The sequence below is a fragment of the Lycorma delicatula genome, chromosome 7 (assembly GCF_047948215.1).
Source record: "Lycorma delicatula isolate Av1 chromosome 7, ASM4794821v1, whole genome shotgun sequence".
Taxonomy (NCBI): Eukaryota; Metazoa; Arthropoda; class Insecta; order Hemiptera; family Fulgoridae; genus Lycorma; species Lycorma delicatula.
In genome coordinates this window covers 108,283,705-108,299,997 of record NC_134461.1, presented here as the reverse complement: position 1 = coordinate 108,299,997, position 16,293 = coordinate 108,283,705, and the positions used below count along the sequence as shown (strand labels likewise).

Genomic DNA, 16,293 nt, shown 5'->3' with positions numbered 1-16,293 from the left:
TGCAAGTGTACCACAATAATATTAAATTGTTTAGCCAGCATTGCTAATTATTTCAAGAGTAGCTTCAGTCTACTACAAAAGTGAATCCAAGTACAGTACACTCAAAATTTACATCTATTATGTACAGAAATGATAGTAATGGGAAATAAGACATTTACTGGCACATTTCCCATAATAGATGGGAAATTTATTTATGTAAAACTAAAATGATTTTAATAATTTTTAATTTTATTTATTATTAAATTTTCTTTTCTTATTGTATTTTAGGGGTTGGTGTTAGTATGACTAGAGATTGCTCAACACTTATGGTTGCACAGTATTTCAAGAGACGACGAGAATTTGTCGAAATCTTCATTGTCTCAGGCAGTGGCCTTGGAATAGCTATAATGTCTGCTTTCATTAAGGGTGCTATTAGGTATGATTTTTATTAAAATAAATTATTCTGTTAATTACAGTACTATACCACTATAGTGCTGTAGCGGTACAGTATTATATCTATATTTATATAAAACCTTATGAAAATTCAAATAATTCATTAACATACTGACCAATGTGCCATATAACAGTGTTAAGTGGTTATTTTGTTGTTATTTGGTTATATAGAAATAATAACATTATATATAAATTATAACATTATAACAAATTTTTATAATTACTATACTTAGTCTATGTATTTTTAAACTGGCAAGTCAATAAAACATGATTTTAGAAATTTAATAATTCTTTGTTTACACATTTAAAAAACACTTTTATTAAAATAGACTATTTATTTAAACTACATCCTGAAAATGGTTGACATTTCAACCTACACATTCTTCAAGTCAAGTTTTCTTGTCTTCCACTATATAGCGTAATATATCCACAGTAACAGTAATGATTTGAGTTATATGATCTTTTTCTTTGAGTTTTTCAAAGTTTAGTGAGGATATTTCACTGAATATTCTATTCTTCAAATAGGGTGACAAGAAAATGTTGCTTGGTGTGACATCTGACGATTTCACAAGTCAAGGAACACTACCATGCCTGGAGATAACATGGTCAGGATTAAACATTTAACAGCAATTTTTTATTACCTATGTTACCATTTGCCTCATCTTGTTTGGATTGATTTCAAGTTACTTAAATTTAAGAGACAAAAGTTCTTCAATAATTCAGACATATTAACCAGAAAATTCATCCATTATGTTTCTGGAAGTATCTGGGATAGTACAGTCTTTTTAAAATTAGTAAACCTTAGGAAAAAATCAGATGAAGTACTGAAATTATGATTACATATTTTTTTGAAGTAATTTTCATTACTTTTTCTTGTAATCCTCAAGAAAGAATGGACCTGCTACTGGCAGATGACAGTATAAATCACTCGGTAACATGTTTAATTCTGTACATGAAGCCAAGGAATACCTTGGCTCCATGTTCTGAAGAGCCAGTGACAATGTTATCATTATTATCCTTAAAGGACAAATTATTTCAAAGGATGTTATTGGGTGATAAATGTTGTGTAGTGGTTTTTAATGCATTTCATTAGAATCATTTTTTCAGTACAGTAAGTTTTGTTTGCATCATACATCCACAAAAGAAATGTGATTTATTACTCATTAAAATACTGAAAATTACTTTTACATGACTCAGAAGTTAGTATAAAGAAGTAATTTAATTAACTCAATTCATTTAATGCCTACAGCATTTGAATATGGTATACACTGGGTATTACATATGTATATTCTTATAAAAATCCTTAGAATACTGGTGTTTGACAAGCTGCATAAAACTAAATGACAGTGGGTAGTGGGGACAGTAGGGGTTTGTAACGCTGAATGCCAAAAGAGAAGTTGTTTTTTTAAGCTCTTACAGCATGAGTGTTTTCATTTGTATATATTTTCCTTAGGCACCTTGGGCAAAGCAGACATTTTCTTAAAAATTGGGCTACCAGGATTTCATGGCATGTGCTTCCCTAATCATTCCAATGAATATTGATATGCCATTGAAACAATCTTTGTGCAGCTTTAAAATTATTGCCAATTTTGTAGAATGCTGCAATCATAAACACATTTAATCTACCCAGTGTTTCATCATAACTAAATGCTATTGAAATAAGCTATTATTACCAAAAATACCTACAATTGCAGGAAAAAAAATTGATGTTTACAGTCACCTACCTATCATTTTGGCAATTCATACAGTTTATTGTTATTAATACACTTAGACATAATGAAATAGATTTACACTCTCACAAATTTAGGCCTCTTTTTCCCCATTACTTCTGTCAGTTTAAGATCAAATCAACCCAAACATCTTTCAACACTGAATTAAAGATTAAGTCTGCCTTCGGTAGCTAATGTAGTTATAGCTGTTTCTCTTGTTCCAGCCATTTACCCATTGTAGAATCTAATCTTTATCCTTTGGTGATCTAATCTTACCATCAGTTCCTTTTTTTACTTTTCTGTTGAGGTTAAACATTTAGTGAGCCAACTACATAATGATTTCTTTGAATTATTTTGTCAAATAAAAAATGGATAAGCAAAATAACTAAACATTTCAAAAATGTAGCACATAATAGTTAGGTCGTCTTTTGTCATTTGTTTTCATATTGCTCAAATAATTTAAAATACTGATGCATTTTAATCTCACATACTGTGATTGATGCAAAACAAAATCTTTCTTAAAACAACACATCAAGTTGAAGAAGAAAAATATTTTACCAGAGAACATTAATGAAAGTCAGAGTAGCAATTGTTAACAGTTTAAAGTGCTCTGCTTATCATCATTCATTGACAATAAATTACCTGCAACTAGCAAATAAAGGATTTTACTAAATGAATGTTTTTATTCCTTTAAGATTCATACCATCAATAAAATTATGAGCCCATGTCTAAGAATTTTGACTCATTTAAGCAAAGATTATTTATTTCATCACAACTTGTAATGAATCACAGATAATTTCATGTACAAGTAAACAAGTTACTGAGTGATTTGTATTGTCATCTGCCAGTAACAAGCCCATTCTTTCTTGAGAATTATAAGAAAAAGTAATGAAAATTACCTCTAAAAAAGTATGTTATATTTCCAGTATTTCATGCTGATGTTTTACTAAGGTATACTGATTCAAGAAAACTGGACTACGCCACAAACTTTTAGAAAGACAGTGGATATTTTTAGATTATGTTATTAAATCAACTAAATTATGTTAAAGATGATTTCAGTTGTTAGAAGACCAACCAAAAAACTGCATGATAATTTCAAAAAACTATCCTCTTTCATCTACCCTTTTATATCTTTTGAAACACTACAGTTAAGGTTACTAAAATTTGTATAATTTTAAATCTAAAAATTAAAGGTATTTGCATGTATCAGTAAGTTAATACATAAATTTTCTTATTTGTTGATATTGTCTTACTTTTCTTTTTTAATTGTTTATCAGTGCAATAGGTTGGAGGCTTGGATTACAGCTTGTAACCGTTACTGTATTTTTAACATTCTTCCTTGGAACATTCTACAGATCTGCATCACTTTACCATCCACAAAGACGAGCAATACTTCATTTAAAAAATCAAAAAAGGAAAATTAAAGATAAAAATAAAGTGGATGATCGACCTCCATTTTTTGATTTAAGTACATTGAGAAGTAAAACAGTAAGAATATTGCTGGTTTCAACAGGAATTAGTGCTTTTGGTATAAATACACCAATATTCTATTTGGTAATTATATATTCTTCTTTTTTTTTCATTAAGTCTTATTAGTTTTTTTCACAGCATTATTTTATAAGCAGTGATAAAATATTAGGTAATTTTCATGAAAGATTAAATAAAATGAAATGAACAGAAGATTAAGATTTTTTTAGATGAATTTTTTTAGAATTATTCAACTGGTATTTGTTAATCATTTCAGTATAAAGTAGTAATTGAACTGCATACATCACTACCAGCAAAATGTTGTTTACAGGGTGGAATTTACATGATAGAACAAATTTTTTCATAAGTATAGTTCTAGTTTATTTTTCTTTCTCATTAATCTTAAAAGGAGGTCAGCAGGTCTTATGCAGTAGTAGAGCTTATGTACATAAATGTGGTATATTCTTTTATTAAATGCAATGAAAATTATAAAGATTTTATCGCTAATTAAGAATGACGGATGTAGTGCTTGAATCACACCAGTACTTTATTTAGTTATTGACTAATTCTAAAAATGTGATAATATTTAAAGGGTTTTCTAGGGATTCATTTTTTTACCACTAAATTTTCAGTACATGAAAAACCACTTCAACTTCCATTAATAAGTAAAAAGATATAAAAATTATTTGTGTAAGTTAAATAGAATAAATTGAGATCCATTTAAGGATAAAACCATATGATTCATATTGTAACAGTAAGGAAAGTTCCATAGGCAATTTTGAACTACAAAACTGCCAGTTAATTAACTTATATTTTTCTAAGGTATACTGATGTTTTACTAATGATGTTTTACTGATGATGTTGGGTCTGATGGTTAGTTGGTTAAGTAGAATGTTATTTAAACTGGGAGATCCTTTCTTTTAATAATTGTTACAGCAAGTAGATTTCTATGACCTGTCAAAATAATTAGCAGGTTAAGGTACTAAGTTAATAAACACTAAATTTAAAACACTTCAAATAAAATTTTTCCACAAAACACTATCATTGTCATTTAAGTCGGTTTTATTAAAAATGTTTGATTCTTGTTTATTTTTTTTCTCTGAAGCACTTTGCTTTCCTGTGTAATCTTTCCATTTTTTATGGAAGCTTCCTAATGGAAGTTTCCATTAGGCTGCTATTCCTCTATCAAGACATTGCAAGTCAAAAATTTATCTCTGCATGCTGTGTACTTCATTTTCCATTTAGGCTTCTTTGCATTTTTTTTATCTTCCTTCGCATTTATTTGATTGGTATTTGTCATACTTTTAATAATTGTTTTGTCATTCATAATCTTATTTTCTATTGCTGAAGATCCATTTATTCTATAATCCATAAATACTGTAGTAGTCCAATGTTTTCCCTATCCAATTCCATTTAATCATTTAACAAATCAATTACTTCATTACCAGAACTTAATATTTCATCTGCAGTATTATTACAATTTTCTGTTTGTATGTTTTTCCAAGAACTTATTTTTAGAATTTAAAATCTCATCTTTTACAACTCCTTACAAAATATTTACTATTTTAACATAAAAAATTTTGCAACTGATTAAATTAGTACATATTATTGTTTAACTCTAATATTTAGTCTATCTCTAATATTTACCATAACGTAGTATCTAAATTTCTTCTTTTTTTCTGTATATGTACGAGAGGAACTTTATATGAAATTATGACATTTTTAAAAGCAGGTTTGCTAACAAAATTATGTATTACAAAAAACTATACTTTAAATAATAATTATAAAATTTATTAATTATAAAGTGTTTCTGTAGAAGAATAACTTTTATAAATAAAATAACTCAGATTTATTTCAGAAAGGAATACATGATAAATTTTCATTATTTAGATACAATATTACAACCTGATTCTGCAATGAAGCACACTAGCCTCTTTTGGTTAATAATTTATATTAAGTACTCATTTTAACTCTTAAACAAGGTAGTATTATTTATGAATAATGTAGATGACTACTTTCATGTTATATTACCTTAAAAAAAATGTTTAATTAACATTTTTTTCATGATTATTAAGTATAATAAGCAGAAATTTTAAATAAAATCTGAATTACAATTTTGATGATTTATCAAGTTTTATTAGAAAAACTACTCTGGATGTAAAGACAGCCATCTATCATCAAAATCTCTAAACTGACAAATTGTTATTCTTCATTGAGGATTATTTGCAACTAAACAATATGATTTCTGCTTGTTTATTGTCTTTTATATCAAAAACAGGATTCTGAATGTTTTTCCTTTATTGTAATATTGTAGTAGGATTAAAAGTGCATTTTAAGCCAGTTGAAATTTTCAATTGTGGCTATAATTATTTTACATAAATATTATTACAAGTTGCTTCCAACTAGGCAGTTATACTGTAAATTGTTAGCGTTCTAATGGTTGTAATTAAACAGTTACTAGATTAGGGTAAAATAAATTCTTAGTAAAATATAAGGGACATTATAAATAACTCATTTTAAATTGACTTTGTAAACTTTTTTTAAAGCACAAAACTCTTATAAAACTATTTTGTTATCCTGCATTATCTCATTTATTATTTTTCTGTATTATAGGAATTTTTAATTTTTAAATGCTTATGTTTTACTTCTTCCATTACAAATTTAAAAGAACGATTGTATTTCCTCTGATTGCAAAACAGTGCAAAGTAACGAAATCTTCACAGGTTAGTGTTTCTACAATTTTTTTCCCACCCTTAAGCCATTACATTTCAGATTTCTAGACATTGCCAAATTCTCTCGGACTGTTCCCCTATACTTCAAGAACTTGTTGTATTCATACACCACGTATTTTGCAGTGTCCTCTCTTCCATAATAACCACATACTTAGCAGAGGACCTAAATTCTGGCGCACACAGGTATTTTTTAAAGCAACCAGAACTGATCAGGAACTGGGTCAACTCATACCCCAGTTCCTAGTGCTTGTGATCTAATCATATCTAAGAAAAGAAGTGATAAAAAATGATTTTATTAAAAGAATGGAAATTTTGATTGTTATATTTTACAGTAGAGGAAGATAAGTCATTCATTTTTTAACTTGATTTAAAGAAATTAAGATATGATATAGAAAGTAATCTTTTCATACGTTTATTGATTTTTTTTTTATTTTAGGCTCACCAAGCTGAAGAGGATGGTCTTGGAGATACTGCTTTATTATTACAAACATACCTTGGTCTAGCATGGACATTAGGTTGTGCAGCATTTGGTGTTGTGGTTGTTCACAATTCAGTCGAATGCCGTATAGCAAGACAGTACTTATGTCAAGCAGCTGTATTTATGTGCGGTCTTTCTATACTAGCGTTAACTACTGTGCATGGTAATCGTCAGGGTTATATTCTTTTTGTCTGGATTTATGGTATATTTTGTGGAGGTTATCATTATTCCCTTAAAATGTACACGTATGAAAGAGTACGTGCCAGGAACTTTGCTAGAACGTGGGGATTTGTTCAGTGTTCTCAAGCTATTCCTATAGCAATTGGAGTTCCTATTTCAGGTATGACATTACTTAACACAGATTTATTTTTACGTAATTTTATTTATATAAACACAATACTTTGGTGGTACCATTACCATTATTAATCACCATTATCATTACCGTTACCATTGTCATTACCATTACCAGTCACTTGTTTTTAAATATAAAGTAATAAAAATGGTATATATAACTTAAGTAATTTAAGTTGACCATCCATTCTGTACAACTTCTATGGGTGTTCAAGCTCATTTTATACTTTCTGTGCTTGAGTTTAAATTACCAAATTATTTTCAGTTATGAAAATCCTCCCCTCTTAAAACTTTCACCACTGAATCTTCATTTAGAGTTAACTTTCTTAAAAGAAGAAAACAATAATTTTCAAACCTGTTTTGCCAGATTAATTTAATACCATATACACTTCATCACATTAAATATTTTCATGAAAGTTTCAATCTATATTTTGGTTGTACCAGACTTGACACATGATCTCCTCACTTTATCTGCTAATGTTGCAGTAAATCTTTTTATTAACTGCCATATATAACAGTACATTGCACTCTTCTTGACTATGTAACTCTGCACAGGTGATCTAACTAACACACATTGGCAATATTTTATTATGTGATGATGGGACTGAAATCAGTAAACTATTTAAATGTCTTAATATGTTAGGCTTTTGTCTGAATTTTAGCAAGTTCTACAGTGGTTATTCTTTTTTGATAGGAGTTCTTTAAATCTTATCATAATAAACTCCAATACATCAACGATTCTGTGCTGCCATCGAGCTCTTCATGAATGAATAATCATTGAGAGGCGGTTATTATTAGCCGTTTGCAAATAGGGCTCACTAATCTTAATCGTGAACACCTAATGAATCAGACTGATGCACCCATTTGTGTTCACTGCAACTGCAAACTAATGATAGACCACATCCTTGTGTATTATGCAGCATTGCTTCAGGAATTTAAATTAGAAGCTAACATCCATGGTATTCTAGGAAACAATATGAGAATGTTATCAAATATTTATTGTTTCATAAAGCTGTACATTTATTCAGTTATTTAATAATTATTGTAATATGTTTTTTTTTTTAGTATTTTATACAGTGTTTTACTTTTTCTGTGTTATTGTAATTTTGTTTGTTAATTTTTTTTTTCTGTATTTTGTTTATATACCTTAGCATATGTTGTAGTAGAATTAGTCTGTTTATTGTAGAATCACTGCTTCCAGATGCTAATAACAAACCTTTATTGTGCACCCAAAAAACCAAAAAATAAATTACAATTTATTACAGTCACACATATAATTTTTTACTTATTGCTTATTTATTTTTGAAAAAATGGTACTGTTATTTTCAATTACTTTTAAAAGTTATTCTCATCTATTTTAATTTTTTTTTGTTCTCGTTGTGGGATCCCTTTGCTAATCCTTATTGTTATTTTTATTACATGCTGCATATGAAAAATCTTTTTCACTCTTTTTAAACTTTTTTCAAAATTTCAACAGTTTTTATCATAATTTGTCATAATAAGTACAGAAGTTTGTTCTTAAGCTATTTATATTCTATTAGGTTATTCACTTTCTTTAAAAAAATGTGATTTATATGTATTAGAATACATTTCTGAATGTGAAAAATAGCTTTTTTAGCATTTTCATTATGTGTTTTGTGCACCTAATTATTTAAAGACCATAATTAGATAGATTTCAAAAAATAAGCCCTTCATAGCTTTAAAGAAATTTTATTTCTTCCCTTAGGAAGACAAAATAATATAAAGGCCAAATTTTGTTAATAAAGCTTTACAATAATTGCGGATTGATTTGTTGACTTTATATTCAAATTACAAACATCAGATGCTGTTAGCCAAGCATTCTATTTAAAGGTAATCTATTTAGATATCCAGTCTATATAAAAACAAAAACACCGGTAATATATACATTATCAGTCTGGTACAATGTATACATACAATCTGGTATATAATGTACAATTTTTTTACATTAAAATCACAAAATAATAATATAATACAATAAATATAATAAATTGGTTGAAATTGTCCAATTTCAACCAATTTATTATATTTATTGTATTTCAACCAATAACAATTTCAACCAATATTAATAAAATATGTAGGAAAATTTCAATATTCTGAAGCAGTGAATCAAGACAAATCATAAAAAAAAAAAACAAATGATGTCTTACATATATTTTGGTCATTGCTTTCTAAGTATTTAATTGAAAAAATGTAACATTCTTTCAATGAACTACTGCTAGTACAAGCAGTAAATTTCATGAACATTAAAAACAAGAAAAATAAATTCAATTATTTTCACTGAAAACTCAAGGATTGGTTGTCACAATTAAAATGTATTACATTCTCACCCACAGTGAGTTCAGAAAAATGCAGAATTTCAAAACTGGTGTAATTGAAGTAAAGTCCTCTTCCTTATATTTGTTTTCTCCTGCCCGAGCAATCTTTTAGATTTTGTGAGTCTCGGCTTCCTTTCTTGACCAATAAGAATATCACTTAATAAACTGGGAACTTACCCAGATATCCACTTAATTTTGATTCATTAAAAAAAAATCTATTAAAAAATGACAGAGATATTATTAACTTAATATTAAATTCTCTTCACTTTCATAATTATATTCTATTTCGTACATACAAATTTTCTTTCATTTTTGTAATGAACAAAAAAAGATGGAAAATATGAAATTGGGAAAGAAGCCAAGAAGAAAGCCTTTTTCCAGTTAAGTGACTTATTATTGTAAAATCAGCTTACTAGCTTATTAGCTAGTTTATAAAAAAAATTTCATTAAGCAGAATATTCCAAAAACTGGATATTCCTAAGAATGTCTGATAAATACATTAAAGGAAGTTTTCACTAGTGTCAGGTCATTTGGGAGCACTTAAATGTCATACTAAGTAAATTATTGTAAATTAAGTATTGGTACAATCATTAAAACTAACGTATATATAACACAATAATAATGAACACACTTCATTTAAGCTACAACACATTAAATTATTATTTACTTTTTTCATGAGAAAGATGTCAATAGATAAGAATCTCAAGAATCCCTTATACAGTATTAAGATAATGATTATAAAAAGATTTTGGCTCAGTCAGGTAAGGTATTTATTTTTTTAATACATTTAAAAAACAAAACTGTAATCTTCCATTTTAATTTTGAAAAACGTATTAAAAAATTATTTTAGCATATACACCTAAATAATTACATTTTTAAGAAATAATCTTTTATTAGTTTTCTTTTGAAGAAGATTAGTCATAAAACTGATGCTTAATAATTTTCAAAACCTGTATTAGGCTGTTTCAAGAAATTTCTGATCATTTCATAAATATTATTTATGATTTGATCTTATAAGTAATACTGCTGAGTTGATGGTACATTAATCTCTTCATGGTTTTACCTTAATGTACTGTTCTTTCTCAGTTTGTGATATTAGTTTTACTATCTTTTCTCTATATTTTTTTCTTTATGTGCTGATAAATTCCTAATTTATAATAAGATAATTCCTAATTTAATAGGAATTTATTAGCGCATTGTCATTCAAAATCCACTCTTCTTGATGCTTCCCTAAACCTACATTAGAGAAAACCATTAATGTTGGTATGAATATTAATGTAAGATCACAGTATTATATGTAAATGAAAGAAGGAAAAAAAATCAGTTTTGCATTCTATAAAATAAATTTTAATCCACTTCCAACATTCCAATAAACCAGATATGTATTAATTCTTGTTTATATGGTTCGATTGGGGTTACAAATTTTATTCCATTAAAAAAATATATAAAAAGGCATTTCAGTAAATGTATTTTACTGTACTTGGTAAATTTTATGTCTCTGTAAACAAACTTAGTAATAAAATTTTAAAAATAACCATGTCATTTATTTTTTAATGTACACAAAAAAGTTACAAAATGTTAAAGATACCAATTGTGCCCAAGATCTTCCTTTATTTAATTAAATATTATAATTGTTTTTTTTTAATTTCATTTTGCTTTATTTTATATAAATATATATAATTTTTATTTATCTTTTTTTTGTATATATTTTTTTTTATAATCTTTTTTTTATTTTTATCCACACTGTTTTTATGAATATGTTATTCTCTATTTGGAAATTAATTTAAATTTTTCTTATTCTATCAAAAAATGATTCTTATTATAATATGTACTAATATGCAATTTTTATTTACATTTTCAGGTTATATTAATGTTGGTTGTGGTGGAAAATCTGGTTATTACTTCAGTTCAACCTGTGTGTTAGTAGGTAGTTTATCATTGTTCTTCATTGATTTACATCGTCGTAGTTTAGCAAGACATAAGCATGGAGACGGTGCTCGTCAACTATGCGTCTCTGAATCTTGTCCACAACGACGAAGACTCTCTTTTGCTGCTGAACCAGAAGAGTTGGTCGTTGTTGAACCACCTGCTAATGCCCCACCAGATAAACCAGAGTTAACTTGTATATCAGAAGAGGGAATTGCTGATATGGATTTGCCTGATAATATACTTGATGATCTTGATTATATCGGTGATTGCATCACATCTTGCAATAAGGTAATGCCATGAACATAATATTATTACTACTATGAATGAAGATCAGCCAAAAGTCACACAAGTATCACTATGTAAATCCATTTCTGGATTTTTTTAAATATTATATTAAAATAAATTTCGTTTTTACTTTGTTATTAAATAATTAATATTTTTTTTTTAATTTTCACTACCAACAGTAGCAGACAAAAACATTATAAATATCAGATTATAGTTATGAACCATCTTAACAGACAACACGTCTCACACAGCAGAAAGAAAAATTATACCATATCTAGTGACTGAAAACACATAATGGTAACATTCATCAACTAATGTTAAAAGAATTACAAAATTTCCTACACCTTCAAGAGAAAAAAAACTGACAAAAAGTATAACTTTTATACATAATTTTAAAACAGCTTACGAAATTCCAATTTGATTTCTTCAAGCGCTTTCTTCTATTCTGCCATCTTCAAGAGGAGTATAATTACGACTAACATATATATAATTATAATCTTACATACTTAAATTGTATACTCGTATGTTTAAAAATTGATCGTCATTTTGTTAAAATTCATAAAAAGTTAAAGTCTAAGTGACTATGTCTGTATCGTAATAGTTTCTCAATTGTTATGAGCTCTGTAAATTGTGGAATCAGTTTAGCCAACTTAATTATTATTGTTTATTATCTGCTTATACAAAACATCATAATCGAACTTAAATTGTAAAGTTCAACCTTATCAAGTTGGAAAATAAGCATAATTATAATCCAAATAAATATATGGAAGTATTTGATTACTCTAATAATTATTATAACACTTTTAATCTTGAAAAATTCCATATATACAATAATAATAACAAATTAATAAATGAACAAATTAAGTTCGATGATGATGTTTCGTATAAGCAGATAATAAACAATAATAATTAAGTTGGCTAAACTGATTCCACAATTTACAGAGCTCATAACAATTGAGAAACTGTTACGATACAGATGTAGTCCCTTAGACTTTAACTTTTGATGAATTTTAACAAAATGATGATCAATTTTTAAATATACGAGTATAATTTAAGTATGTAAGATTATAATTTTATATATGTTAGTCATAATTATACTCCTCTTGAGGATGGCAGAATAGCCAAAAGTGCTCGAAAATATCAAATTGAATTTGGTAACCTGTTTTAAAATTACAAATAAAATATTGAATATACAAAAATCTTACAATTTTTTTTTTTAATTTTCAAATTAAGTTTACTATAATTCTTTTAAAATTAGAATTAAAGTATATAATCACATCATACATCATACTGATTAACATAATAACTCAGCAATATGGAAATTAAATAGCAATGACAAAAAAGATATTACATTTGACAGATGGCAACACATGCCTTCATAGACCCAAACAATACAGCAAATACTAAATAGTAAACCAAAATTAACTTTTGCTACAATGTTATCAAAATAGGACACACAATCAAAAATACACTAATTTTTGTTATAGAATAAAAAATAAACACACAATACTAAAACAGTATGAAACTTACAAATACACTCAATATGACAAAAACATATTAAATGAATGTACTGTATGTATACTAATCAAATATAGTGTGTGCTCAGTAATAAATGATTTCCTAACCTCATGAGAAAGAAAGCCAATAAAAGCTCAGAAAAATTTTCGGGAAGTGTTCAATATCTAAATATGTAGAAAACAATCTGCTTTTTTATAGTTTTCTTTTTTTTTTTTTTTTTTAAATTTAATCACATTTTGTTTTATACCTTGATAACTTTTATTTTTAACTGCTGTAATGATTCTTTTTGGTTGGTCCAAATATTTCAGAAAATTACATGTGTTTTGCAGTCTGGTGAAATTGCATTCATTCATTTCTATGAATTAAATTTAGAAAAAAGCTAATTCTATTTTGGTTTGTATTGATCAAAATTAGTGGCTTCAGTTCTCAAGATATTAAGAATACGGGAAAAATATATACCTTTATTCTTACAGGTATATTTTTTTCAATTCAGTGATTTTGTCTCCAGAGTGAATTTTTTATTTGTTAATAAATCTTTTTTTATACTATAAAATAATTTTTTTATACACCTTCATTTGATTGATGAAGCAAATATTATGTATTTTGAAGTTCATAACATTATTATCAGGTGAAAATTGTTACTTTTCACTTGTTTTGAGTTTGTTGTAAATTATTACATTCAACATATAATAATAAATAAAAATAACACTGATTTATTATTAGTGTTACTTAAATTAGATATACACATCCTTAATCATGTGTATATCTCATGATTAAGGAATGTACTGTCATATGGTCCTAATAGTTATAATATTAAATAGTATATACTTGTAATATTTTTACTTCCTTGTACGAAATAAAGAAAGTACTGTAATTGTGAAAAACCTCAGTTTTCAGATTTCAACAGAAATATCCATTTTGACCATCCCTGAATCCATTTTGACTAGTTTCAGTGTGACATCTGTATTTTTTGCAGTGGTACTTATTTTCACTGGTTCCAGAGTTATAGCCAAATAAAATTTTAATTAATAAATTATTTGGATCTTACAAGGGGAAAGCACATCGATTTGAATCTGACATCATTTCCTTTTTTTAATTTAAATATATTGATATATTAACTTCTGATTGAAAAAAATATGACAAAATATCAGAAGTTATTAGTGAAATAAAATTTTATGTACTTTTCATCTTAATTCAAAAATTTTTATCAAGGTTAATAATTATTAATAAATCAATATATTTAAATTAAAAGAAAAAGTTAAAAAAAATAGATGTATATGAAGTCAGATTCGAATTGATGTGTGCATGGTTACGCATCCAACACATTCTCATTTACACCACATAACTACTTGAGCGACGTGAAAAAAAATTAATATATAAACTAATATAAAATGCTGATAAGGACACCACAAAAAAATGTGATGCAATGTGGTGTTCACCACAATGCAATTGTGTAACTGTCTACTTTATTAAAGAATTGAAGGATTGTATCTCACTTTCAAATGAAATAAGTTTAAATGAAGTGCAGCAAAAAATGAGATGTGTCTAAATCAGATTTTTTTAACGGTAGTTTAAAAAAATCAGGATTTTGTAAAAAAAATGTTTTTCCACGCAAAATTGATAATTAAAATTTAAAGATAATAAATTATTTTACATAATCTTTTCATGTAAGTATTATCATTCTCTTTATAATGAATAGCTTACAATTTAAATTGTACTAAGTAACAGCAATCTTAAAAAATGATACTGCACTTTTTTTTTAAATATATATTTATCATACATTCAGTTGCATGACAGTTTTCCACATCATGTTGGAAAAACTAAGTGAATCAACCCAAATTGATTATGTTGCAAATACAAGAAAATTATATTGAATTAAATTTTATTATAACAGTTATCAAACATATGATTCTTTAAAATAACCAAATTAAAAGTAAAATAAGAAATATTCTTGTATAGATATTGTAGAAATATTTGTTTGTTCTTCAGCATTTTTTGCAGTGTAAACTTTTCCCCAACAAGCCTTATAAATTCACCCCTTTGAATAAAATTGTATACAGTAATATCAGACTGCAATTATCTATATATAGTTTTGAATATAAATCTTGTAATTCAGATTTAGTTCATTGTTTCTCATTCATTAAACTGAATGAGTTATTTCTTTTTTATTAAATATTTATTGTATCTGTTAATGATTAGAAAAAGATGTAAATCTTTTAGATTTTCTGTTATCCAATTATTTTGTGATGTTTCTTTTATTAGAATTTTTTTCCTCAAATATTAATCTTTATATGGGGGCTTTTATCACAAGTTATGTTTTTTATAATACTAAACTTCAGACTTTTTTTTTTCAGGTGGAAAACTATCTTATGTTATCAGAGTTTGAAAATAATTTAATAGCAGAAATGCCTGTTATTATGGATAGGAAAGGACGGAGATGGTCACTTGCAAGACAAGCAGAAGAAGATACAACTCCTCGTGGAAAATGGAGATTACTCTCTGGTCCTAATGCTAATCCAAGTCGACTTATAACAGTGATTGATGAGGCATCTGTTTAACAAAAACTCTAAATTTCACATGCATTTACACCCAGTTATTGTAATGATAATTATTATATTTATCATAAAATTGATAATTACTGCCAGAGTAATTAAGCTGTATTAACAGTTCCATTGTGACAATTTTTTTTAAGAATACTATTTAAACTGAAAACAAACAAAAAATTATCTCTGAAAATTTGAATTTCATGTCAAAGTAATCTTCAAGTCTATAAATCATATGTTTTTGTATACTTCACATCTAAATATTACCTGAAAACCACTTATGTGTTTCTCTTACGTTTCCTACAACTAAATAATTTCATTTAAACGTATAACATATACGTTGCTCCTAAAGGAACTTAACAGCTGGTTTTATAAAAATTATTAATTTTTCTTTTTTAATTAAACAACTGTTAGTTGAAGAAAGATATAGATTTATACATATATATTTATAAAACTTTCCCAAAAAAAAATTCAAAATTTTATTAAATTTTTATACATAAAATAAAATTTATA

At 26.6% G+C, this 16,293-nt stretch overlaps 1 protein-coding gene across 1 annotated transcript in view; it reads left to right on the top strand.

The window, feature by feature from the left end:
- Window positions 1-16,064, top strand: part of LOC142327768 (monocarboxylate transporter 2) — a 29,929-nt gene extending 13,865 nt beyond the window's left edge. Inside the window, exons 2-6 of the mRNA XM_075371086.1 lie at window positions 268-415; window positions 3,419-3,695; window positions 6,777-7,158; window positions 11,367-11,722; window positions 15,592-16,064. Of these exons, the coding sequence (XP_075227201.1) occupies window positions 268-415; window positions 3,419-3,695; window positions 6,777-7,158; window positions 11,367-11,722; window positions 15,592-15,795 (1,367 nt within the window). The 3' untranslated portion in view covers window positions 15,796-16,064. The remainder of the gene's footprint in view (window positions 1-267; window positions 416-3,418; window positions 3,696-6,776; window positions 7,159-11,366; window positions 11,723-15,591) is intronic.
- Window positions 16,065-16,293: the final 229 nt, after the last annotated feature.